At 41.1% G+C, this 26863-nt stretch overlaps 1 protein-coding gene across 2 annotated transcripts in view; it reads right to left on the reverse strand.

The window, feature by feature from the left end:
• LOC139001790 (selection and upkeep of intraepithelial T-cells protein 1-like) overlaps positions 1 to 26863 on the reverse strand; it is a 77389-nt gene that overhangs the window by 25918 nt on the left and 24608 nt on the right. For both annotated transcript variants that reach the window (XM_070403328.1, XM_070403329.1), the window contains exon 3: positions 16461 to 16808. In XM_070403328.1, the coding sequence (XP_070259429.1) occupies positions 16461 to 16808 (348 nt within the window). The remainder of the gene's footprint in view (positions 1 to 16460; positions 16809 to 26863) is intronic.

The raw sequence follows: 26863 nt of genomic DNA on the forward strand, positions 1-26863 counted from the left end.
GGGCACAGCAACCATGCCATCTTGGGAAACAGAGCTACTTGAGACTAGGAACTTGGCCTCAGCACCACCCCATCTGATCTCAGATGCATACCAGGACCCTGCAGCCAGTGGGGACAGAGACCTGTGACCACAGCTACAAACCTGCAGACACCAAAAGTTCAGAAATCCCCGCAGCAGATCCTTGAGTAACAGAGCCCATCCCCCTCCCTGCAGGCGAGCGGGCGGAGCTATAGTAACTCATAGACCCACCCCTTTCCCAGGCCTCAGTGCTGCCACAAGAACTTTAGCCTGGAAGTGCAAAAGCACCTTGGAACTGGTCCCGAATAGTGCCAGCTTCAGGAGTCCTGGGCTGGGAGCAAAAGCGGGAACACCAGGAACTGGTCCTGTGCACACTGCCTGATTCAGGAGCCCTTGACTGGGAGCAATCACTCGAACACTGGGAATTTGTCCCATGTAGCGCAGGCCCAGGGACCGGATTCTCTGGTCAGGAGGCAGCACCAAGCACCAGTAACTTGACTGTGTTTCTTATCACCTGTGCCTGAGATCCCTGACTCCCTGTGCATTCATACTAAGAGCCAGTGACTCCAATTCTTATTGAATGGGCACACAGGGACTCTGATTCTCAATGTGAGGTCAAGTGAAGCAACAGAGACTCTGATACTGGATTCTTGGGGAACTCTGACTCCTGGGCATGCTAGGGGGCGCTGATTTTCAACATGGTCCAGGAGGGTCTCTGTTTCAGCTAGGTGCAGGCAGGTTCCCTGATTCTAAGAGCGCGCACGAGGCCACATTGAGTGCTGGCAACACTGACTCTGAGCGAGCCTGGTTCCCACCAACCCACAACAACAACACATTTTAGTGTCAGAGCTCTTCAGTGACACTAGGGTGGTGGAAGGCTCCCACTGCACAGGGCCCAGGCCCACGCAACTCGACGTTTGAACCATCGGGAGATAATCAGAATGAAGAGACGAAACAACACCCAGAGGAAAGACAATGAGGAGTCGCCAAGAAAGGAAATTAATGAAGATGAAGCATGCAACATGACAGAAAAAGAATTCAGAATACTGGTTGTACAATTCATTCACTGGATGGATGAGAAAATCAACAACCTATGCAAAAACCAGGAAGAAATGAAAAATGATATAGCTACAATCAAAAACACAATGGAAAATTTTCAACAGCAGACTAGAAGAAGCAGAAGACCGAATTAGTGAGTTAGAAGATAAGGCAGAGAAACAAGCTCAATCTGAACAGCAACTGGAGAAAAAAATTGAAAAGCAGGAGGAGAGCCTAAGGGAGCTTTGGGACCACATGAAATGAAGTAACATATGCATAATAGGGCTGCAAGAAGGACAAGAAGAGCAGCAAGGATTAGAAAATCTATTTGAAGAAATAATGACAGAAAACTTCCCAGATATGGGGAAGAAAAAAGTTACACAAGTACAGAGAGTCCCAAGCAAGATGAACCCAAAAGACCCACACCAAGACCTGTCATAATAACAATGACAAATGTACAAGACAAAGAGAGAATCTTAAAGGCTTCAATCGAGAAACAGAGAGTTACCTACAAAGGATCCCCCATCAGATTATCAAATGATTTCTCAACAGAAACACATCAAGCTAGAAGGGAATGGAAGGATGTATACAAAGTGTTGCAAAGCAAAGGATTGAATCCAAGAATACTATATCCAGCAAGACTATCAATCAAAACTGAAGGGGAAATCAGGAGCTTTGCAGACAAAAAAAGGCTAAGGGAGTTTATCACTACCAAGCCATCACTGCAAGAAATGCTGTAAAAAGAAGAAATATAAAGGTAAGAAAGAACACAGGCACGAAAATAGAAATGAATCCAAGCACGTACCTTTCAATAATAACTTTAAATGTAAATGGACTAAATGCTCCAATCAAAAGACATCGAGTGGCTGAATGGATAAAAAGACATGACCCATATATATACTGTCTACAAGAGACCCACCTCAGAGAAAGGGACTCACACAGACTGAAAGTGAAGGGATGGAAAAATATCTTTCAGGCAAATGGAAATGAAAAAAACCTGGGGTAGCAATACTTATATCTGACAAAATAGACCTCAAAGTGAAGGCCATAATAAGAGGTAAGGAAGGCCACTTCATAATACTAAAGGGATTGATACAACAAGAGTATATAACCCTTATAAACATATATGTACCCAATGCAGGAGCACCCAAATACATAAAAAAACTCTTAGAAAATAAGAAGGGAGAGATCAACAACAACATAATCAGTAGGGGACTTAAACACACCACTGACATCACTGGATAAATCCTCTAGACAAAAAATCAGCAAAGAAACAGCAATCCTAAATGACTCACTAGATCAGATGGACTTAATTGACATCTTCAGAACATTTCACCCCAAAGCCATGGAATATACGTTCTTCTCAAGTGCACATGGGACATCTTCAAAAATAGACCACATATTGGGTCACAAGCAAAGGCTCCTCAAATACACTAAGATTGAAATCATACCAAGCATCTTCTCAGATCACAAGGGCATAATATTAGAAATAAACCACAATAAAAACAATCCAAAAAACTCAAAAACTTGGAAGCTGAATAGCATGTTACAAATAATGATTAGGTTATCAGTGAGATCAAAGTAGAAATTAAAAACATCCTGGAAACTAATGACAATAACAGTACAACAACACAAAATCTATGGGACACAATGAAAGCAGTCCTGAGAGGGAAGTTTATAGCAATACAGGCCTACCTCAAAAAACAAGAAAAAAATGATAGTAAATCATCTAACTCTACAACTCAAATACTTAGAAAGAGAATAACAAAAAAAGCCCAGAGTGAGCAGAAGAAAGAAAATAATAAAGATCAGAGCAGAAATAAATGACATAAAGACCAAAAAAAATGACAAAAGATCAATAAAAGCAAGAGATGGTTCTTTGAAAGGATAAACAAGATTGATGAGCTTCTAGCCAGGCTCACCAAGAAGCAAAGAGAGAGGACTCAAATAACCAAAATCAGAAATGAAAGAGGTGAAATAACAACAGACCTCTCAGAAATTCAAAGAATTGTTCAAAAATACTATAAACAACTCTAACAAACTAGACAACCTGGAGGAAATGGACATATTCCTAGAAAAATACAATCTTCCAAAACTCAATCCAGAGGATTCTAAAAATCTCAACAGGCCAATAACGAAGGAAGAGATTGAAGCAGTCATCAAAAAGCTCCCAGCAAACAAAAGCCTGGGGCCAGATGGCTTCACAGGGGAGTTTTACCAAACATTCAAGGAAGAACTAAAACATATCCTCCTCAGACTATTCCTAAAAATTCAAGAAGAAGGAACACTCCCCAGCTCATTCTATGAAGCCAGCATCACTCTAATAACAAAACGAGATAGAGACAACACAATGAAAGAGAATTATAGGCTAAAATCCCTCATGAACATAGACGCCAAAATACTCAACAAAATTCTAGCAAATCAGATCCAGCAATACATCAGAAAGATCATACACCATGACCAAGTAGGATTCATCCCAGGGATGCAAGGATGGTACAATATCTGCAAATCAATAAACGTGATTCATCACATAAACAAATTGAGAGATAAAAACCACATAGTCATATCAATTGATGCAGAAAAAGCTTTTGACAAAATTCAACACCCTTTCTTGATAAAAACTCTCAGCAAGTTAGGAATAGAAGGATCATACCTCAACATAATAAAAGCCATATATGACAAACCCACAGCCAACATCATAATAAATGGGCAAAAACTAAAACCATTTCCCCTGAGAACACGAATAAGACAGGGATGTCCCCTCTCACCACTCCTGTTCAACATAGTACTGGAAGTACTAGCCATTGCGATCAGACAAGAAGAAATAAAAGGCATCCAAATTGGAAAAGAAGAAGTAAAACTGTCTTTATTTGCAGATGACATGATACTGTACATAGAAAACCCTAAAGGCTTCATAAAAAAATTATTAGAGTTAATAAATGAATTGGGCAATGTAGCAGGATACAAAATTAATGCCAAGAAATCTAAGGCATTTCTTAACACCAGTAGTGAACTTACAGAAAGAGAGACTAAAAAAGCAATCCCATTTACCATCGCACCAAAAAATTAAGCTACCTAGGAATAAAGTTAAGTAAGGAGGTAAAAGACTTATCTGCGAAAAACTACAGGACACTGAAAAAAGAGATAGAGGAAGACATAAACAGATGGAAGAACATACCATGTTCATGGATTGGTAGAATCAACATCATCAAAATGTCCATACTACCCAAAGCAATCTATAGATTCAATGCAATCCTCATTAAATTACCAACGGCATATTTCACAGATCTAGAACAAACGTTCCAAAAATTCATCTGGAATAAAAAAAGACCCCGAATAGCTGCAGCAATCCTGAGAAAGAAGAACAAAGTAGGTGGGATCTCAATACTAGATATCAAACTGTATTACAAAGCCACTGTTCTTAAAACAGCTTGGTACTGGCACAAGAACAGACATATAGATCAATGGAATAGAATAGAGAACCCAGAAATTGACCCAAAGCACTATGCCCAATTAATATTCAATAAAGGAGGCAAGAGCATACAATGGAGTCAAGACAGTCTCTTCAATAAATGGTGTTGGGAAAATTGGACAGATACATGCAAAAAGATGAAACTAGACCACCAACTCACACCATACACAAAAATAAACTCAAAATGGATAAAAGACTTAAACATAAGATGGAAAACCATAAAAATACTAAAGGAATCCATAGGCAGTGAAATAGCAAACATATGTCGAAGGAATTTCTTCTCTGATAATGCTCCTAGGGCAATGGAAACTAAAGAGAAAATAAACAAATGGGACTACATCAAAATAAAAAGCTTTTGCACAGCAAAGGAAACCATCAACAAAACAACAAGAAGACCCACTACATAGGAGAACATATTTGCCAATGATATCACCAATAAGAGTTTAATCTCCAACATTTACAAAGAACTCATGAAACTTAATAATAGGAAGATAAACAATACAATCAACAAATGGGCAATGGACCTAGATAGACACTTAGCGAAAGCGGACATACAGAGGGCCGAAAGACATATGAAAACATGCTCAAAGTCACTAATTATACGAGAGATACAAATTAAAACGACTATGCAGTATCACCTCACACCTGTCAGAATGGCTATCATCAACAAATCAATAAACGACAAGTGCTGGAGAGGATGTGGAGAAAAAGGAACCCTGCTGCACTGCTGGTGGGAATGCAGACTGGTGCAGCCACTGTGGAGAACAGTATGGAGCTACCTCAAAAAATTAAAAATGGAACTCCCATTTGACCCCATGATCCCACTTCTAGGAATATATCTCAAGAAAACAGAAACACCAATCAGAAAGGATATATGCACCCCTATGTTGATAGTAGCACAATTCACCATAGCTAAGATTTGGAAACAGCCTAAGTGCCCATCGGCAGATGGGTAGATTAGAAAACTGTGGTACATCTACACAATGGAATACTATACTGTGGTAAAAAAGAAGGAACTCTTACCTTTTGAAACAGCTTGGATAGAACTGGAGAGCATTATGCCAAGTGAAATAAGCAAGTCAGAGAAAGATAAATACCACATGATCTCACTCATTTGTGGAATATAGAGAACAACATAGACTGATCAACAGGGACAGATCCAAAGACAGAGAAACAACAATCAGACTATTAATTCCCAGAGGGAAAGTAGGGGAGGGTCGGGGTAAGGGGAAGAGATCAGCCAAAAGGCTTGTATGTATGCATATAAGCCAAACCAATGGACATGGACAACAGGGGGATGAGCACATGAGTGGGGGAGGGGAAATTGGGGGTTAATGGGGGGAATGAGGACACATTTGTAATTCCTTAACTAATAAAGAATTTAAAGATTAAAAAAAAGACCATAAAATAAAGACCATAATAATAAACAAAGGAGGTCAATGCACAATGACCAAGAAATAAATCCAATTAGAGGATCTGTAAATAATTATACACTCCCCAAAAAGCACCTAAATATATAAAGAATTTAATGGGCCTAAAGAAATAAATAGACAGCAAAACAATACTAGTAGGGAAATTTAATGCCTCTCTCACATCAATGGATAGATCATTTAGACAGAAAATCAATAAGGAAACATTGGCCTTAATTGACACATTAGATCAGATAAACTTAACAGACATATACAGAGCATTCTATCCAAAGCAATATACATTCTCATATACATTCTGTCTCATATACATTCCCCCAAAAAATGAGAGATGGGGAAAAAAAGCTTTATTGAGATAGTTATCTCTCTAAAGATTCATTTGTGAAAGTGTCCCATTCACAAATGGGAATATACATTCTAAAGTACACATAAAACGGTCTCCAGGATAGATCATATGTTAGCCCATAACAAGTCATTTCTGACCACTATGGTATAATACTAGTAATCAGTTAAAAGAATAAAACTGGAAAATTTACAAATATGTAGATTAAACAACATGCTACTGAACAACTAATGTGTCAAAAAGAAATAAGAAAATAAAAAAATAACTACCTTGAGACAAATGAAAACAGAAAGACAACACACCAAAACTTAGGAGGTGCAACAAAAGTTGTCCCAAGTGGGATGTTTACAGCAATAAAAATGCCTAAATCAAGAAAGAAAAGGATCTCAAACAAATAACCTAACTTTACTCTCCAAGGAATAGAAAAATAAGAAAAAACTAAGCCCAAAGTTAATAGAAGGAAGAAAACACAAAGATCAGAACTAAAATAAATAAAATAGAGGCTACAATGACAATAGAAAAGATCGATGCAATTAAGAATTGGTTTTCTGAAAAGATAAAATATGCAAACTTTTAGCTAGATTCATCAGAAAAAATAAAGAGGATTAAATAAGTAAAACTAGAAATGAAAGAAGAGATATTACAACTGATACCAAAGAAATACAAAGGATCATAAGAGGCTACTATGAACAATTATACATCAACATATTGGAAACTTAGAAGAAATGAATGAATTCCTAAAAACATACAACCTACCAAGACTGAATCATGAAGCAATATGAAATCTGAGCGGGCCAATTACTAGTAAAAAGATTGAACCAGTAACCAAAGCCTCCCACCAAATGAGGAAGCAAAACCACTAACTTAAAAAGATATATGTACCCCGATGTTTATTACATCATTATTTTTAAAAAAGGAAGCCAAGATATAAAAGGAAACTAAGGGTCTATCAATGAGTAAATAGTTCAAGGAAATGTTTATATATATAAAACATTATGTTATCCTATCTAATAAAAGAGAAACATGGTAATTAGCCATACCTCCGCTACCCTTCCCATTGGCTAATCAGGGCGATATGCAAATTAACTGCCAGCCAAGATGGCCACCAGCAGTCAGGCAGCTTGAAGCGAACATGAGGCTTGCTTGCTTCAGTGACGGAGGACTCCAACGTTCCCCGCCTGCCTCTGCCAGCCTCTGAGCTTGCAGTTTGAAATATTGTTACAAATACAGAAGCTAAACAAAACCCCAGAAACCTGCTTTCAGCCATCTGGGAACTCAGAGCTGGAGTTGAAACAGTGTTTCGATTATAGAACCCAAACAAACCAGATACCTGCTTTCAGCAGCCGAGGCCTCAGAGCGGGAGCCAGAGCTAAAGCTGGCCCAGAATAAAAAAAAAAAAAAAGAAAAAAAAGAAGGGGTTGGGACCTTCAGTCACCCGCCAGCCTGAAAACAGCCCTCAGCCCCTCACCCAACCCCCTGATTGGCCCTGCTCTGTGCATGACAGGGTATGGAGCCCCAACCCCCCTGATGGGCCCTGCTCTGTGCATGACAGGGGGCAGCGCCCCAACCCCCTGATTGGCCCTGCTCTGTGCGTGACAGGGGGTGGTGCCGCAACCTCCCCATCGACCCTGCATTGAGTGTGACGGGCTGGTGCCCCAACCTGCCAATCGGCCCCACCCTGAGCGTGACTGATGGTGGCATCGCAACCTCCCAATCCACCCTGCTCTGTGCATGACAGGGGGCAGCGCCCCAACTCCCCAATCAGCCCTGCTCTGAGCCTGACCAGGGGCTGCACCTAGGGATTGGGCCGGCCCTCTGCCACCCGGGAGCAGGCCTAAGCCAGCAGGTCATTATCTCCAGAGGGGTCCCAGACTGCGAGAGGGCACAGGCCGGACTGAGGGACCTCCCCTCCCCCGCAAGTGCACACATTTTTGTGCACCAGGCCTCTAGTGTATATATAAAATACGTATGTATAAAACATATTTTGTGTAATATATAACATATATTGTAAATATATATTATATATGTAATACATATTGGGAATGGAATATTATTCTGCAATAGAAAAGAAGAAAATCCTTCAGCTCATCTCGGTTCTTCTATTTCAGATGTTACTTTGCCTGTTGAAATTTGCATAGTAATTTTCTCCTTATTAGCTCACGAACATCAGGCAAGTATTATTAACCTATTTTATTTTGTGCAAAGACTCTGATCTCCTAGTGATTAAATGACTTGCCCAGAGTCCCCCATGGCAGAGTTGGGACAGGAGCAGACTTCTCTCTATTACATGTATCATGTCTACAATTTCTTTCCACTATGTCCTGTAGGCACTGCCTCCTCCTATGGGAGAACTTTGATATATTTAATGTATGCATTTACCTATTTAAGAATTCAATTATTTACCTATTTGTTGGTTGGTTTCTTTTATATAAACTATTATAGTATTTGTTCTATGACTATCTGATCGAAAGGGAATAAATATGCAATTTAATATTAAAAAAAGAAAAGAAAATCTTGACTTTTGCAACAACATAGATGGTCTGAGGGCATTATGTTAAGTAAAATAAGTCAGATAGAGAAAGACAAATATCATATTATCTCATTTATAAGTAGAATCTAAAAGGAAAAAATGAACTTATAGGTATAAAGAACAGATTGGTGCTTTAGAAAAGTGGGGGGTGAGCAAAATTGGTGAAGGTGATCAAAAGGTACAAACTTGCAGTTATAAAATTACTAAGTTATGAGGATATAATGTACAGCATGGTAACTATAATTAATAATATTGTTTTGTATATTTAAAAGTTACTAAAAGGATATATTTTATTATAAGTTGTCATTATAAGAAAGAAAAGTCTATAGCTATGTGTGGTGATGATATTAACTAGACTTATTATGGAGATCATTTATCAATTTATGTAAATATCAAATTATCATGTTGTACACATGAAACTAATATGTTATATGTCAATTATCCTATACTAGGGGCCTGGTGCACGAAATTCGTGCACTGGGTGGGGGGGGGGGGAGTGTCCCTCATCCCAGCCTGCCCCCTCTCACATACTGGGAGCCCTCAGGCATTGATCCCCATCACCCTCCAATCACAGGATCGGCCCCTTGCCCAGGCCTGATGCCTCTGCCAGAGGTGTACCCTCATTTCCCCCCGATCACTGGTTCTGCCCCCCTCCCAGGCCTGATGCCTCTGGCCCAGGCGTCAGGCCTGGGCAGGGGACCCCCAGACCCTTCCGATTGCTGGCTCCGCCCCTGGCCCAGGCCTGATGCTTCTGGCCCAGGATTCATGCCTGGGCAGGGGACCCCCCCTCTCCCCCCATCACTGGCTCCGCCCTCGCCCAGGACTTGATACCTTGGCCAGAGGCATTGACCCCCATCACCCTCTGATCGCCTGATCGGCCCCTTGCCCAGACCTGACGCCTCCGCCAGAGGTGTCAGGCTTGGACAGGGGACCCCATATCCCCCGATCACTGGCTCTGACCCCCGCCCAGGCCTGATGCCTCTGGCCCAGGAATCATGCCTGGGCAGGGGACCCCCATCTCCCTCTGATCACTTGCTCCACCCCCTGCTCAAGCCTGATGCCTCTGACCCAGGCTTCAGGCCTGGGCAAGGGAACCCTCATATCCCCCCAATCACTGGTTCTGCCCCCCACCCAGGCCTGATGCCTCTGGTGGAGGCATTAGTCCTGGGCAGGAGACCCCCAGCTCCCCGCGATCTCCCGCTCTGCCCCTGCCTAGACCTAATGCCTCTGGCCAAGGCTTTAGGCCTGGGCAGGGGACCCCCAACTGCTCACGATTGCTGACTCCGCCCCTGCTCCCCGCCATGGCTGGTTCCGTCCCTGCCCATGCCTAACCCTCTGACCGAGGCATTAGGCCTGGGCCCGGGACCCCCAGCTCCAGGCAATTGCAGGTTTCACCCCTGCCCAGGCCTAACACCTCTGGCTGAGGCATTAGGCCTGAGCAGGGGACCCCCAGCTGCTAATGATTGCTGACTCCGCCCCTGCCCATGCCTAAAGCCTCTGGCCAAGGCATTAGGCCTGGGCAGGGGACCCCCAGCTCCCCGAGATCTCCCGCTCTTCCCCTGCCCAGCTCCCTGTGATCTCCCACTCTTCCCCTGCCTAGACCCAATGCCTCTGACCGAGGCCTTAGGCCTGGGCAGGGGACCCCCAGCTGCCCAGGATCGCTGATTCCGCCCCTGCTCCCTGCGATGCCTGGTTCCACCCCTGTCCAGGCCTAATGCCTCTGGCCAAGGTGTTAGGTCTGTGTAGGGGACCCCCAGCTCCCCACAATTGCAGGCTCCACCCCTGCCCAGGTCTAACGTCTTTGGCCAAGGCTTTAGGCCTAGGCAAGGGATCCCTAGCTCCCCAGACTGCCTGCTCCATCCCTGCTTCCCGCTATCACTGGCCTGGGCGGCAAAGGCGCCTGGTTCTCTGATCACAGCTGCCCCCTGCTCTTAGCTCCCCGCTGGGTTTCCGATTACCATCAGTTGCAGGGGGCTTCTTCCGTCCTTTCCCTTTCGCCTCCCAGCATTGTGCCTACATATGCAAATTAGCCGCCATCTTTGTTGGCAGTTATCGGCCATCTTGGGTGGCAGTTAATTTGCATATCGCCCTGATTCGCCAATGGGAAGGGTAGCAGTCGTACGCTAATTACCATGTTTCTCTTTTATTAGATAGGATAATAAAGAGTTAATATGCAAATTAGACCAAACAGAAGAACGACCGTCCAGTCCAGTGGGCGGTAAACTGCATCTCGCGAGCTACATGTGGCTCTTTGGCCCCTTGAGTGTGGCTCCTCCACAAAATAGCATGTGCGGGCACAAGTACAGTGCAATTGAAACTCCGTGGCCCATGCGCAGAAGTCATATTTTGTGGAAGAGCCACACTCAAGGGGCCAAAGTGTTGCATGTGGCTCGCGAGCCACAGTTTGCCAACCACTGGTCCAGACAAACTTCTGGGTGAAGCTGGGGCTGCCAGGGCCGGCTGAGGCTGTGAGGAGCTGTGAGGGCTGAGCCCCTTGCATGAATTTCGTGCATCAGGCTTCTAGTATGACAATAAAAAGAAAGATGCATTTTAAATCACAATGAGATACAGCTAGATATCTTTCAGAATGATTTAAATAATGTATTAGTTTCCTAGGACTGCTCTAATAATGTATGACAAATTTCTGTTATTAAAACAACAGAAATTTATTCTTCCACAGTTCTAGAAGTTAGAATTTCAAACTCAAAGTGTTTATAGGGCTATCTTCCCCTTTGAGACACTAGGAGAGAATCTTTCCTTGCCTCATTTAACTTCTGGTAGCTACCTCAACCTGGGTTTGTGGCCAAATCACTGCCACCATCTTCACATGGCTTTCTCTTCTGTGTGTGTCTTTTCTCTGTCATTCTCTTGTAAGGGAACTGGACATTGGATAAAGAGCCTAGTTGAATAAACCAGAATTATCTCATCTCAAGATTCTTAACTTACATTTTTAAATATTTTTTTCCAAATTAGGTTATATTCACAGGTCTTTTGGAAGGTCACCTTTAAACTCACTGCAAATGGTAGGGATTGACAATACCAATGACATCCTCACCAAAATTCTGTACATATGTACCCCCAAAAAGATATATAATAATCTTTATAGCTGCATTATTTTAGTAGACAAAACTGAGAATAACACAAATATCCAAATACTAAATGGGTTAGTAAATTATGGTATATTCATGCAACAAAATTTTATTTAGTAATAAAAATGAACAAACTATTATAACATACAATAATATGTATGGCTCTTTGAAAATTATGTTTAACAAAAGAAACCACAAACAAAAGGGTATATACTCTGTGATTCCATTTACATTATTTTCAAAAATAGGTAAAGATAATCTATGTTAGAATGTATCTAAGTGTTCAGGGAATAACTCAGAGTAATAGCAACTGGGAGAGCCATTGTATTTACTTGTATACTTAGGTGTGTATACTTTGCAGAATATCAACAATCTGTAAACTTATGATTTGTACTCTTTACTATATATGTTTTATTTTAGAAACTATTCTTATGAAAAATGAGGAAAATATATTGATGGGATTAAAACAACTTAGATTTTTATTTTTATTTTTAATACATATAAACCTTTTCATTTCACTCGTCCTATATAATAAAAGCCCAGTGACCAAAATGGCAGAACAATCAGAGACCAGAACGCCCCCCACCCCTCCCCACCCCAACCAAGTTGGTTAGGGGCAATCAGGCAGGCAGGGAAGTGGGTAGGGGGGAACAGGCAGAGGCAGTTAGGGGTGATCAGGTAGGCAGGAGAGTGGTTGGAGGTGATCAGGCAGGCAGGCATAGGTGATTAGGGGAGATCAGGCAGGCAAGTGAGTAACTAAGGGTGATCAGGCAGGCAGGTGAGTTGTTAGGGGCGATCAGGCAGGCAAGCAAGTGGTTAAGGGTGATCGAGCAGGCAGGCAGAGGTGGTTAGGGGTGATCAGGCAGGCAGAGGTGGTTAGGGGTGATCAGTCAGGCAGGCAGGCGAGTGGTTAGGAGCAATAAATCAGGCAGGTGAGCATTTAGGGGGATGAGGCAGGATGGTAGATTGGTTAGGGATAATCAGGCAGGCAGGTGAGTGGTTAGTGGTAATAAGGCAGGCAAGCAAGCAGTTAGGGGTGATCAGCTAGGCAGGCACAACAGGTTAGGTGTGATCAGGCAGGCAGGTCAGAGGTTAGGGGCGATCAGGCAGGCAGGCAGAAGAGGTTAAGGGCGATCAGGCAGGCAGGAGAGCAGTTAGGAGCCAGGAGTCCCAGATTGTGAGAGTGTGCAGGCTGGAATGATGTACTCCCTTCCCACCCACCCCCACCTCCAATACAAGAATTTTGTGTACCAGGCCTCTAGTGATAATTCTAAAAGACTGTTATCTTTGGGTTTAGTTGTGTAACACTTTGGCCAGAGAAAGTTTAGTAAGTGTGAAGTGTCAGAGGCATAATAAATGCTTGCAAATTGGGTCTTCTCCAATTGGAAAGTTCACTCTTGGAATCCTGCTGCTATGTACAGAAGCCAACCTAGCCTTGTGGAGAAACCTTATTTATTTATTTATTTATTTATTTATTTATGTTTAATCTTTATTGTTGAAAGTATTACATATGACCCCTTTTCTACCCCATTGACCTCTTCTTGTCTGACCCCACCACCCACCCACCACCTCAGGCCTTCACCACCCTATTGTCAGTGACCATGGGTTAAGCATATTAGTCTTTGGTTGATCTCTTCCCACCCACCCACCCTCCTCTGCCCTAATCTGAGGTTCAACAGTCTATTCCATGCTTCTATGTCTCTGGATCTAATTTGTTTATCAGTTTATTTTGTTTATTAGATTCCACATATGAGTGAGATCATGTGATACTTATCTTTTTCTGACTGGCTTATTTCCCTTAGTATAATACCATCCAGGTCCATCCACGCTGTTGCAAATGGTAAGGGTTTTTTTTTCTTTTTTACAGCTGTGTAGTAAAAAATTTTGTAAATGTAGCACAGCTTTTTCATCCACTCAACTGCTGATGGGCACTTGGGCTGTTTCCAAATCTTAGCTATTATAAATTATGCTGCTGTGAACATGGGGGTATATGTATCCTTTCTGGTTGGTGTTTCTGAGTTCTTAGGATATATTCCTAAAATTGGGATCACTAGATTAAATGGGAGTTCCATTTTTAATTTTTTGAGGAAACTCCATATTGTTTTACACAGTGGCTGCACCAGTCTGCATTCCCACCAGCAGTGCACGAGGGTTCCTTTTTTTCCACATCCTCACCAACACTTGTAACTTGTTGATTTGTTGATGATAGCCACACTGCCCAAAGCAATTTATAGATTTAATGCAATCCCTATTAAAATACGAACAGCATATTTCACAGATCTAAAACAAATACTCAAAAAATTTATATGGAACCAGAAAAGACCCCGAATAGCTATAGCAATCTTGAGTAAGAAAACCAAAGATGTAGGATTCACAATATCAGATATCAAGTTATACTACAAAAAGCACTGTACTCAAAATAGCCTGGTACTGGCACAAGAATAGGCATATAGATCAATGGGACAGAACAGAGAACCTAGAAATTGACCCAAGCCATTATGCTCAATTAATATTTGACAAAGGAGGTAAGAGCATACAATGGAGTAAAGACAGTCTCTTCAATAAATGGTGTAGGGAAAATTGGACAAGTACATGCAAAAAAAAATGAAACTAGACCTCCAACTTACATCATACAGAAGAATAAACTCAAAATGGATAAAAGACTTAAAAGTAAGATGTGAAACCATAAAAATCTTAGAAGAAACCATAGGCAGCAAAATCTCAGACATCTCTGGTAATAATATGTTTACTAATACATCTCCGTGGGCAAAGGAAACTAAGGAGGAAATAAACAAATGGAACTACATCAAAATAAAAAGCTTCTGAACAGCAAAAGAAATGATCAACAAAATGACAAAAGAGCCCACTGCATGGGAGAACATATTTGCCAATGATACATCTGACAAGAGATTAATTTCCAAAATATACAGGGAGTCATACAACTTAACAAAAATCTAATTTAAAAAATGGGCAACAGTACTAAATAGACACTGCTCCAAAGCAGATATACAAATAGATATACAAGAGACATATGAAAAAATGTTCAGTCACTAATTGCCAAGAGATGCAAATCAAAATGACAATGAACTATCATCACCTCACACCTGTGAGAATGGCTACCATCAATGAAACCATGTATATTTAGAGGTCTCCACCATCAGCTGTCCCAACAAAGGCAACAGAAATGTGATGATGTGATCTTGGACAGTAATGGTATTTGGAAGTAGACTAGATTAGGTCACCAGGGTGGATCCCTAATGAATAGGATTAGGAATTAGTACCCTTATGAAAGAGATCCCAGGGAGCTCCCTTGCTATCCTCCCCCTTGTGAAGACATAGTAAGAAGATAGTTATTTCTGAACCAGGAAGCAGGCCTTCACCAGACACCAAATGTATTGGCATCTCGATCTTGGACTTCTCAGATTCCAGAGCTGTGAGAAATAAATGTTTCATATTAAAGGCTCCCAGTCTATTATTGTTTGTGGTAGCAGCCCAAACATACTAAGATAGTAGGTTATTGAGATAAATAATTATCCCTGAATAGCCAAAGTTTAAGCATTAAGTTTATGTCAGACTTTCATTTTATAGTCATTAAGAATTTTTCTTATTTTCTTGTGAGAACATCCAAGTGGTTAAAACTATATATAATATACTGTAATCTACACTGTAAGTATATAGTCATAAAATATTTCTAATTTACATACTTTGCTATATTTAAATTAATTAATAAGCCTACTTTTTTATACTTTCTAAATTTCCAAAAACTTAAAACATGAAATGCCATGTGACCTGGCACTAATTATATGTGCAACCACTTCACAAGCTCTCCTTTTATTATTTTCTTAATATATTTTTATTGATTTCAGAGAGGAAGTGAGAGGGAGAAAGAGATAGAAACATCAATGATGAGAGAGAATCATTGATCAGTTGCTTCCTATACACCCCCTACTGGGGACCGAGCCCACAACCCAAGCATGCTCCCTTGACCTGAATCAAACCCAGGACCCTTCAGTCCACAGACAGATGCTCTATCCACCAAGCCAAACCGGCTAGAGCCACAAGCTCTCCTTTTATATCCAACCTATAATTATTCTCCACTCCTTTTATTTTCCTGTTCTTAATGCAGACACTTCTCAGATATAGATTACTAGATTTTAAACTTTATACATTAGCTATAAGTATTTAGAATGTGAGAGTGTTTTACTATCTAAATTGTCAGAGGCAAGCAGGGAGGAAGCTAAAGATGAATCATGAAACAAAAAGATAAAAGTTTGGGAAATAAATCATTATAGTAATCTGCGTATGAAGTATGGTATTAAGTATATTGTTGGTATGGTCATATAAATAAGATTAATTGACAGTACCTCTCATATATTTATGCCTTGCCTCTTTCAATTCTCTGTCTTCCAAGATTATTAAAATTGCTTGGCTTCTTTTAAACATAAATACCACAATAGATATTATGATTATTGTTATAATACCTAAAGCCAGTTATTTAAATGACTTCAAGAGCATTGTCACAAAAGGAGACTGTCTTTCTTACCAAGCACCTTCAGTTCCTGCACAGCTTCTTTAGTAAAGTTAGCATCTTTAAACAAACAGCGGTACTTTCCACCATCAGATACACTGACATTTTGGATCCTGAGGGTTATATTGCCCTTTCCAATGTCTTCCTTCAAGATTTCTGTTCTTTTGATGTTATCCAAGCTGGTTTCTCTGTAGTGGTCATTGCCCCTATGGTACAGTTGAAGAGGTTTGGTGAAGGATTTATGGTACCAATATATCTCCATGTGCTCTGCATTTTGCGCTGGGGAGATGTGGCAATGCAGCTTTACTTCTTCACCCACGAGGGCCACCAAAGGTCCCACAGGACTATCCACAGTAAATAGTTCTGTAGAGAGAGAAAGATCAATGTTTCAGTTAGGGGTGATCAGTAGATACTATTCTTGCCCATGAACATAATTAGAATGTTATTTTATAACCCCCCTTATTTTTGCTTTCAAGACTTTTACTTATGAATCTGAGAAGACAAACCATACTTGATGCACAAAATAAAAACTGGGAGAAGAATGGCACCTTGTCAAAATATAATCAGCTTCACAGAAGAAATTTCAAGTCTGTAGACAAATCCTGGATTACACCAAAAAAGGTATAAGAAAAAAAGACATTTTTTCTTATTTTTGTTGTTATTGCTGTTACAGACAGTATAGAAATGGAGGAAAAGAGAGGAAAGGGAGGAGAGAAAAGATATGTAGAAATATAATGACATAGTGGCTAAAAAATATACTATGATTTTATTTTGATAAATATATATAACTTTTATTATATATAATTTTCTTATATAGAATTTGCCACCTTATTTTAATCATGTAGAGTGTATAATAGAGTGGCATTATTATATTTACAATGTTATACAATTATCACTATGATATACAGGGGTATTTCCAATTTTTTAAAATAATTTTAAACAGAAATTATGTTCCCAGTAAGCAACAAATCTCCATTTCCCTTACCCAGCCCCTAGTAACTTCTAACCTAGTTTATTTTTCTCAATGAACTTGCCTCTTCTAGATATTCAGTATAAGTGGGGGTCAGATAGTATTTGTCCATTTGTGTCTGGTTTATTTCACTTAGCATTTATGTTTTCAAGGTTTATCCATATTGTAGCATGTTTAAATTCCTGTTTTCAATTCGATGAAGTATGTACCTAGGAGTGGAATCTCTGGGTCATATGACAATTATATACTTAACTTTTTGAGGAATTGCTAAACTGTACCATTTTAGATTCCCACCAGCTATGCATGAGGGTTCAAATTTCTCCACATCCTAGCCAAAACTGTTTTCCCTATTTTTGTTTTTATTATTATAACCATCATAGTAGTTGATTTGTAGTCTCCTAATGATTAGTGATACTGAGCTTTCTTCATGTAGTTATTGGTCATTTGTATATCTTCTTTGGAAAAATGTCTATTCTAGTCCTGTGCACATTTTTAAATTGAGCTGTTTGTCTTTTTGTTCTTGAGATGTAGGTTTTTGTTATAAAGGAGTGGGCAAAGGTAGATTTACAATTGTGAGTATACGAAACACAGAGTTTATTCTTATATTATTAGTTATTAAATATTGTATTATTTTCATACAAACAACTGTAAACCTACTTTTACCCACCCCATGTATATTCTAGATATTAAATGCTTATCAGATATATGACAAAAACTAGAGGCCTGGTTCATGAAATCTGTGCATGAGGGGTTGCAGGGGTACCCTCATCCTGGCCTGCACCCTATCATAATCCGGGAACCCTCAGGGGATGTCCAACTGCCAGTTTCAGGCCTAAACTGTCAGTCAGACATCCCTCTCCCAATCTGAGACTGCTGGCTCCTAACTGCTCACCTGCCTGCTTGCCTGATCATCCCTGACCCCTCTGCGTGCCTTCCTGATCTTCCCTATCCATATCTGCCTGCCTGCCTGATTACCCCTAACTGCTCAACTGCCTGCCTGATCACCCCTAATCACCTCTGCCTCGGTCCTCGCCACCGCAGTTTCATCCGGAAGGATGTCTGGAATGACATCTGGAAGGTTGTTTGGCTGTCAGATCTAATTAGCATATTATGCTTTTATTATTATAGACTAGAGGCCCAGTGAACAAAAATTTGTGCACTCAGGGGGCATGGAGGGCGTCCCTCAGCCCAGCCTGTGCCCTTTCACAGTCTGGGACCCCTCGGGGGATGACCATCCGCTGGCTGAGGCCCGCTCCCCAGCGGATTGAGCCTAAGCTGGCAATCAGACATCCCTCTGGCAGCCCGGCAGCCCTCAGGGGATGTCCACTTGCCAGTGGGAGCAGACCTAAGCTGCATTCAGACATCCTTAGTGCTGCTGAGGAGGCAGGAGAGGCTCCCACCACCACCGTTGTACTGGCAGCCATCAGCCTGGCTTGTGGCTGAGCAGAGCTCCCCATGTGAGAGCGCACTGACCACCAGAGGGCAGCTCCTGCATTGAGCGTCTGCCCCATGGTGGTCAGTGTGTGTCATAGTGACAAGTCATTCCCAGTCTTTCTGCTGTTAGGGTCAGTTTGCATATTACCCTTTTACTATATAGGATAGAGGCCTGGTGCACAGGTGGGGGCAGGCTGGTTTGCCCTGAATGGTAACCCGGATCAGTGTGGGGGTCCTGCTTGGGTGCCTAGCCAGCCTGGGTGAGGGGCTGCCCGCACCCCCTTCAGGGTGGGGGTCCCCACTGGGGTGCCTGGCCAGCCTGGATGAGGGGCTGAGGGCTGTCTTCAGGCTGCCTGCACCCCCTTCAGGGTGGGGGTCCCCACTGGGGTGCCCGGCCAGCCTGTATGGGGGGCTGATGGCTGTTTTCAGGCTTCCCGCACCCTGTTCAGGGTGGGGGTCCCCCTTGGGGTGCCTGGCCAGCCTGGATGAGGGGCTGATGGCTTTTTCAGGCAGGCCAAGCCTGCAACTGAAGCTCCCAGTCTCTCCTTTTTTTCTTTTTTTTTTTTTTTATTCTGGGATTTATTTACCTTCTGTAATTGAAACTTAGTTGTGGCTCCAGCTCCGAGGCTGGCTGGCTGAAAGCAGGTATCTGGGATTGTTTAGCTTCTATAAGTGCAACATTGTTGCATCTGGAGCTCAGAGCTGCGCCGCAGCAGGCGGGGAACCTTGGCTTCCTCCATCGCCAGGGCAACCAAGCCTCATGTTCGCTTCACCTGCCTGGCTGCCGGCCGCCATCTTGGTTGGCAGTTAATTTGCATATCACCCTGATTAGCCAATGGGAAGCGTAGCAGATGTATGGTTAATCACCATGTTTGTCTATTATTAGATAGGATATTTTATTGCATTCTGTAAGTTATTTTTTGAATTTCTTCATACTATCCCTTGAAAAATTAAGTTTTTAATTTTGATCTTCAATTTATCTACATTCTTTTTTGTTGCTCATGCTTTTGGTGTCATACCTATGAATCAATTGCCACAATCAAGGTGTCCTGTAGCTCTATTTTTTCTAAGAGTTTTATGATGAAAAAAACTTTGATTTTGTATTGTGGGCACACAATACAATATACAGATGATATGTCAGAGAATTGTACACTTGAAACCTATATGACTTTATTAAACAATGTGACTCTAATAAATTTAATGAAAATAAAATAGCTTACTTGACGTCTTTGTCTAGTAAGTCCAATGTCTGGGCTCCCTCATGGACAATCTCTATTGATTTATTCCTTCCTTATATGGCCTGAAATTTCTTCATTCTTTGCATGCATTTTAATTTTTAAAACTGTACATTTTGAGAATTATAATGTGGCAACTAGAAAATTAGAGTTTCCCCTTTCCATAGGTCATTGCTGCTTTTTGTATTTTTAATTACTTTTTGGGTTAATTTTATTGATTCTACATTCTTGTACTGTGTTGCCACTAATTTATTAGCCTCGTGGTCAGCTAATAATTATACAGAGACTCCCTTAATGGCTACCCTCTCCGAAATTTCCCAGTATTTGCAGAGGGGTTCAACTCTGTGTGTGTGTGTGAGTGTGTATGTGTGTGAGTGTGTTAGGACACACTTTCCACAATCGGTCAGTTTAAACTTTACATTAGCCCTCAGTTCCTGTTTTACAGAGTCTTGGGATCAGCTAGAGATGATAGATGAGGGCCTTCTCAGGTCTTTTGCAAGCATGTCCCTCACCCTTGGTATATACACGTTCTAGATTCCCTTGATATGTCTGAGCTTTCCAAAGCACTTTAATTCCCAAAGCATTCTATTTTTAAACCTTCCTCTAAAGTTTCTTACTTATTCTATTACTTTACTCAACTTTTACCTATTGCCGCAGACAGTAGCCATTAACATATTTGCTTGTAATCAAACACTAACCTCTCCCCACAAGTAATTGTTTTAGCATTTGGCACATTCTCATTTTGGCAACTTTGAAAAGAGGAAGGCAAGTCTTTTGAGCCAGTTTTCCAAAGAGGCATTGGACAGGTCAAAACTAATAATTGTAAATTTTTACAAATAAGGTCCACTTTGCTCCTTCTGATCTTATATACTAAGATGGGCTATTATTCTCAAGGCAACTACTGAATTGGAGGTCAGGAGATAGGACCATGTTAAGTTAAAAACAAAAGGTTTGTAGAGAGATAGAGAAATATCAATGTGAGAGAGACACATTGATTAGTTGCCTCCAGCCCACTCCCTGACCTGGGCCAGGGATCAAGCCTGCAACGGAGGTATGTGCTCTTGACCAGAAATTAAACCCACTCAAACCACTGAGAAAAACTGGCCAGGGCAGTTTTTTAACATTGAAATATCACTTTGTTTATCTACTTAACTGAAGTTTTATTTTCATGCAGTGTTTAATTCTATATACTACTATTACATTGATAATTCTTGCATAAATTCAAATGTTGCGATTTTGTGCTTTTATGCTGTTGTTAATCCTCACCCAATGATATTTTTCCATTGATTTTTAGAGAGAGTAGAAAGGAGGGAGAAGACAAAGAGAAACAATGATGTCAGAGAGACACATTCTTTGGTTGTGCAGGAAGCCACCCACTGCCAATACTATCATGACAGTGCACCAAGGAATGGGAAGGCCGATGGACCTTCGGTGTTAGCAGGGCTGACATTAAGCACCTCATCTGTTGAGATAGCGGTGGCTCAAGGCAATTCCCTAAGCTGATAATCTTTTTACTATTTACCAAACTTCACCTTTGATATGCCTGTATTCATTGCTAGAGGGCAAGATGTGTATCTAAAACTCAATAAAAACTAGAGGGGACCCAGTCTCAGGGGTGCCTCTTCACGAAAGAGGTCTCTACTTGGCCTCCCCCATGCCTTCTAAATTCATATTTCTTGTATAGCATTTTCATTTGTGCATTGGCTCCTCCTTTAGATGATGTCAGAGTGACACATGGTTTGGTTGCCTCCCATACTCAAACCGACCAGCCCAGGGGTCAGCCTGCAACCCAGATTCAGTGGTACATGTCCTTCCTTGACCAGAATCAAACTTGCAACCCTTCAGTCCAAGGGCCAACACTCTATCCACTTAGACAAAGCAGCTAAAGCCATTTTTGTGCTTCGATAAGTTTTCTTATCAATGTATGCTCGTCTTGTCAAATATTTAGAAAGCATTTCTTTCCTTTCTTAGAAGAAAAGCATGTTGTTAAAAAATAATCTAGCCCCAGCCGGTTTGGCTCACTGGATGGAGCATCGGCCTGGGGACTGAAGAGTCCCGGGTTTGATTCTGGTCAAGGGCATGTACCTTGGTTGCAGGCACATCCACAGTAGGGGGTGTGCAGGAGGCAGCTGATCGATGCTTCTCTCTTATCGATGTTTCTAACTCTCTATCCCCCTCCCTTCCTCTCTGCAAAAAATCAATAAAATAATTTTTTAAAAATAATCTATTCTGAAAAAATTGAAAAAGTTGTTTTACAACAATTAAACTTTTACCTGATTAGTGAAAGTTCTGCATAGTTTTAATAAATTTGAGATGCACAGAATCATATTCATTTTAACCTATGACACAGAACACACTATTATTAATGTTCTATGCTTGCTCAACCCCAAGTCCCAGAAAGAGAACTTTGGCAACAAAATGTGTCACATACTTGCTAAGAATCTTCAATGATTATTGATATGATTTATATTATTTAACTCAATTCTCTTAATTTATATTTGTTTGTAAGGTATTCCATATTGTTACAATTTTACTTTTGAATAAATTGTCTATTATTCAATATCTTATTTTTTATTATTAACTTCATATGATTTACCTCATTAGTTTTAATATTGTGATAATTTTTAGATTTTATTTAACGTGGCAACTAAAGTTTAGACATTTTGCAGATGTATATGTCAATTCCCATCCCTGTTCCAAAATTTCTGATATACCTGTACTCTTCCAAGTTCCAAATTTGAGGATGTGACTCCTCAAATTCACATCCATTGAGGAATATTGTTAAAAGAAACTTCCTATTTGATAAAAGCCTAATATGCAAATCGATCAAACAGCTGAACAACCAGTTGCTGTGATGTGCACTCACCAGGGGGCAGACGCTCAATGTAGGAGCTTCCCCCTGGTGGTCAGTGCACTCCCACAGGGGGAGTGCCACTCAGACAGAAGTCAAGCTCGCTACTCCTTAGCACTGCCTCTGAGATGGGAGAGGCTCCCACCACTCCTGTTGCACTTGCCTTGACTGTTGGGCTCACGGCTTGCAAGCGCACCAGCAGTGGCGAGCACAGCAGTGGTAGTTGGAGACTCTCCTGCCCCTGCAGCAAAGCTAAGGACCCCTCAGGGGATATCTGACTTCCAGCTTAGGCTCACTCCCCGGAGACAGTGGGACTAAGCCAGCAGGCAACAATCCCCTGAGGGGTCTCAGACTGTGAGAGGGCGCAGACTGAACTAAGGAACCCCGCCCCCCCCAGTTCACGAATGTCATGCACTGGGCCTCTAGTTTAAAAGAAGCAGAAGCCCTGGCCAGGTGTCTGTTTGTTGAAGTGTTTTCCTGTCTATGTTGTGAGTTTGATCTCTCTAAAAATTAATTTTAAAAAATGAAACAGGATTGTTTAGTCAACTAGATGTTTTGGAGTAGGAAAATAGTCTTAAAAAAAGAAAAATTTTATTATAATACCTAAATTTGTTATTTAAGAGATCATAAAGATAAAGGTATTTATAATTAAAACTGGAAAATAGAAGGATTTATGAACATCGGAAGGAGAAGGTGATTTAAGTTTGTATATTGATCTCAACATGTTGAAGGTGAAGAAGCCCAGTAGACAATTGTATAAGGATCTGATTTTAGATCATTACAGATAAAATAAAAAGTCATCAGCTTATGAAAATATGGTAAAGCAGAAAAGTAAATAATATAGCATAGGAAAATAAAAGTTTAGGGTAGTACTCAGTAATAATAATATTTTAGAGTTAGGAAAAATGAAAAAAGAAGCATCAAAAGAAAAAATGGGTGCCAAAAGTATCTAATCGATATAGAGCAGGGGTGGGCAACCCCTGGAACACGTGCCAAACATGGCATGCCAGTAACTTTTGCTGGCACGCGAAACCCTCTCTTATAATCTTCTATTTACAATTTTAATGAACATTTGAATGACTTAAATGTTAAATTACAAAGAATTGGCAAAACACTTGATGTTATGTTTGGTTACATAAAGGCTTTTGAAAAGAAACTGGAAGTCTTTAAGAGGGATGTGGATTTAAGAGGATGAGAGATTTAGGTATTTCCCAAACCTCAAGAGGCCCATCAAAGACCTCCCAAAAGATGACAGAACAGACTGTCAAAGCCTTCAAACGCTGTTTTTAAACATCATCGAGTCAACTATTGAGCAATTCTTCTCAAGATTTGCGAAATTCAGAGAACTGGAAGAGACAGCAAAATTCACGACGTTTCCAGACAGCATGAAACTGGAGGAACTAAACTTACAAATGTTTTCATGGATAGACATGGCTGACTTGAAATGCAGTTGATTGAATTTCAGAGTAGCTCAATTTGGAAGCAGAAACTTATTGACCTTAGAGTTGACTTGGAAAACATTGAAAAAAAGCAAATAGAGACAGGAGTACCAGAGAGAAGTGTTGAAAACAAACTATTGAGGACTTGGAATGCCATTCCAGAAAATTTTTTCTGTTTAGAAAACTTTGCAACAACATTACTCTCCATGTTTTCATCCACATACGCTGGTGAATCTTTGTTCTCAGTGATGAATTTTGTTAAGTCTCATAATAGGAGTAGCCTGACGGATGAAAGTAGTAGCTCGTGCATATCTCTGAAGGTCATGAAATATAAAGCTGGTGTAAAATCTCTGTCATCAGTGATGCAGCAGCAAAAGTCCCACTGATAATATTAAATAGAGTCATAAACTTTTCTGTCAGACTATCAGTGTACATGTATACATTAAAAAATAAATGTATTTTTCATCATCATATACTGTGTTTTTGTCGCTCAAATGAATTTTATTATTTCTTCAAGGTTCTTCACATATGTACACCTTAAGAAATATCAAGTAGGCATAACATGTTCTCAAAAAATTAGGGTTGGCACACAGAAGAATTTTGAGTCAGAGATTTTGCTGGTTTTGGCACACACTCATGAAATGGTTGTCCACCCCTGATATAGAGGTATAAAAGCCATTACTGATTTTATTAGAAGGTCTGCACAACCAACTTAATATCATGTTACCTCTAAGGTACAAATTGGAACTGCCAAAATCTTTCTTTTGTAATTGGTTATACTGGCCATAACTCTTAAATCTAGCTCACTAAATTTTCATATAATACACTAGAGGCCTGGTGCACAAATTTGTGCATGGGTGAGGTCCGATCAGAGGGGAGGGGAGGCTGATCTGGGGCCAGGCCAGCTGGGGGGGAGGGGCCGTAGGAGGTTGGGGGTGCCGATTGGGACCCCCATCAGGCTAGTTGGCTGCCTCAGTGCACATCATAGTAACTGGTCATTCCGGTTGTTCCAGTTATTCCACTGTTCAGGTTGCTTGGCATATATATATATATATAGACACTTTATCAAATTTAAAATCACTGATAGAATGGTTTTTTTAAAATGTAATATTGTAGTTGAATGCCATGTTGTAGGGTTTATTTCTCTTTCTCTATCCAAAACATTAACTATCTTTTTTCCAAATATATATATATATTTAAAAATATATTTTTTATTGATTTCAATTTCAGAGAGGAAGGGAGAGGGAGAGAGAGAGATAGAAACATCAATGATAAGAGAAAATTATGGGTCAGCTGTCTCCTGCATGCCCCTCAGTGGGGACTGAGACTGAAACCCAGGCATTTGCCCTGACCAGGAATCAAACTGAAATCTCCTGGTTCATGAGTCGATGCTCAGTCACTGAGCCACCCCAGCCTTTAAGATAAAAGGTCTAATTTAATCTCTACATTCTCTAGAAATTCTTCTCTGACATAATAAGTTCAAGCAAAACTTTTCCTTCTTTGTTGCTTTGGGTTAAGTTAGAGTAGTGCACTATATTAAATGTATATATGTAGACATGTATACATTTCCTTGTATTGAATTTCCACTGTATTAGATGAGTGTATTATGTCTAAATATACTGCTTTTGCTTATCCTATCTAATAAAAGAGAAACATGGTAATTAGCCATACATCCGCTACCCTTCCCATTGGCTAATCAGGGAGCTATGCAAATTAACTGCCAGCCAAGATGGCGGCCTGCAGCCATGCACTGAAGCGAACAGGGAGGCGTGCTTGCTCCAGTGACTACGGACTCCAACGTTCCCTGCCTGACTTGCCGGCCTCTCAGCTGCAACTATAAGCAACTATGTTGCAAATACAGAAGCTAAACAAAACCCCAGAAATCTGCGTTAGTCAGCCAGGCTTCAGCCAGCCGTACCGCAACATTGTATCAAATACAGAAGGTAAACAAAGGCCAGAAACCTGCTTTCTGCAACCGAGGCCTCAGAGCTAAAGCTGGCCCAGAATAAAAAAAAGAAAAAGAAAAAAAGGAGCGTTTGGGAGCTTCAATCACCCGCCAGCCTGAAAATGGCCCTCAGCCCCTCAACCAGACTGACCAGGCACCCCATTGGGGACCCCCACCCTGATCCAGGACACCCTTCATGGTAAACCAGCTGGTCCCCAACCGTGCACCAGGCCTTTATTCTATATAGTAAAAGGGTAATATGCCTCCCAGCACTGGGATCAGCGGAGCCTCAAGGCCTCCTGGCACCAGGATCAGAGTGACAGGGGGCAGAGCCCAAACCCCCTGATCACCCTGCGGCTCTGTGTGTGACAGGAGGCAGGGCCACAACCTCCCTATCCACCCTGCTCTGTTTGTGACTGGGGAAGGTGCCCTAACCCCCTGATCAGCCCTGCTCTGTCATGACAGCGGGGAGCTCCCCAACCCCCTGATGGGCCCTGCTCTGTGCATAACAGGGGGCAGCGCCCCAACCCCCTGATCCACCCTG

The sequence above is a fragment of the Myotis yumanensis genome, unplaced genomic scaffold, assembly GCF_028538775.1.
Source record: "Myotis yumanensis isolate MYYU_CA2020_CCGP unplaced genomic scaffold, mMyoYum1.0.hap1 SCAF_2, whole genome shotgun sequence".
Lineage (NCBI taxonomy): Eukaryota > Metazoa > Chordata > Mammalia > Chiroptera > Vespertilionidae > Myotis > Myotis yumanensis.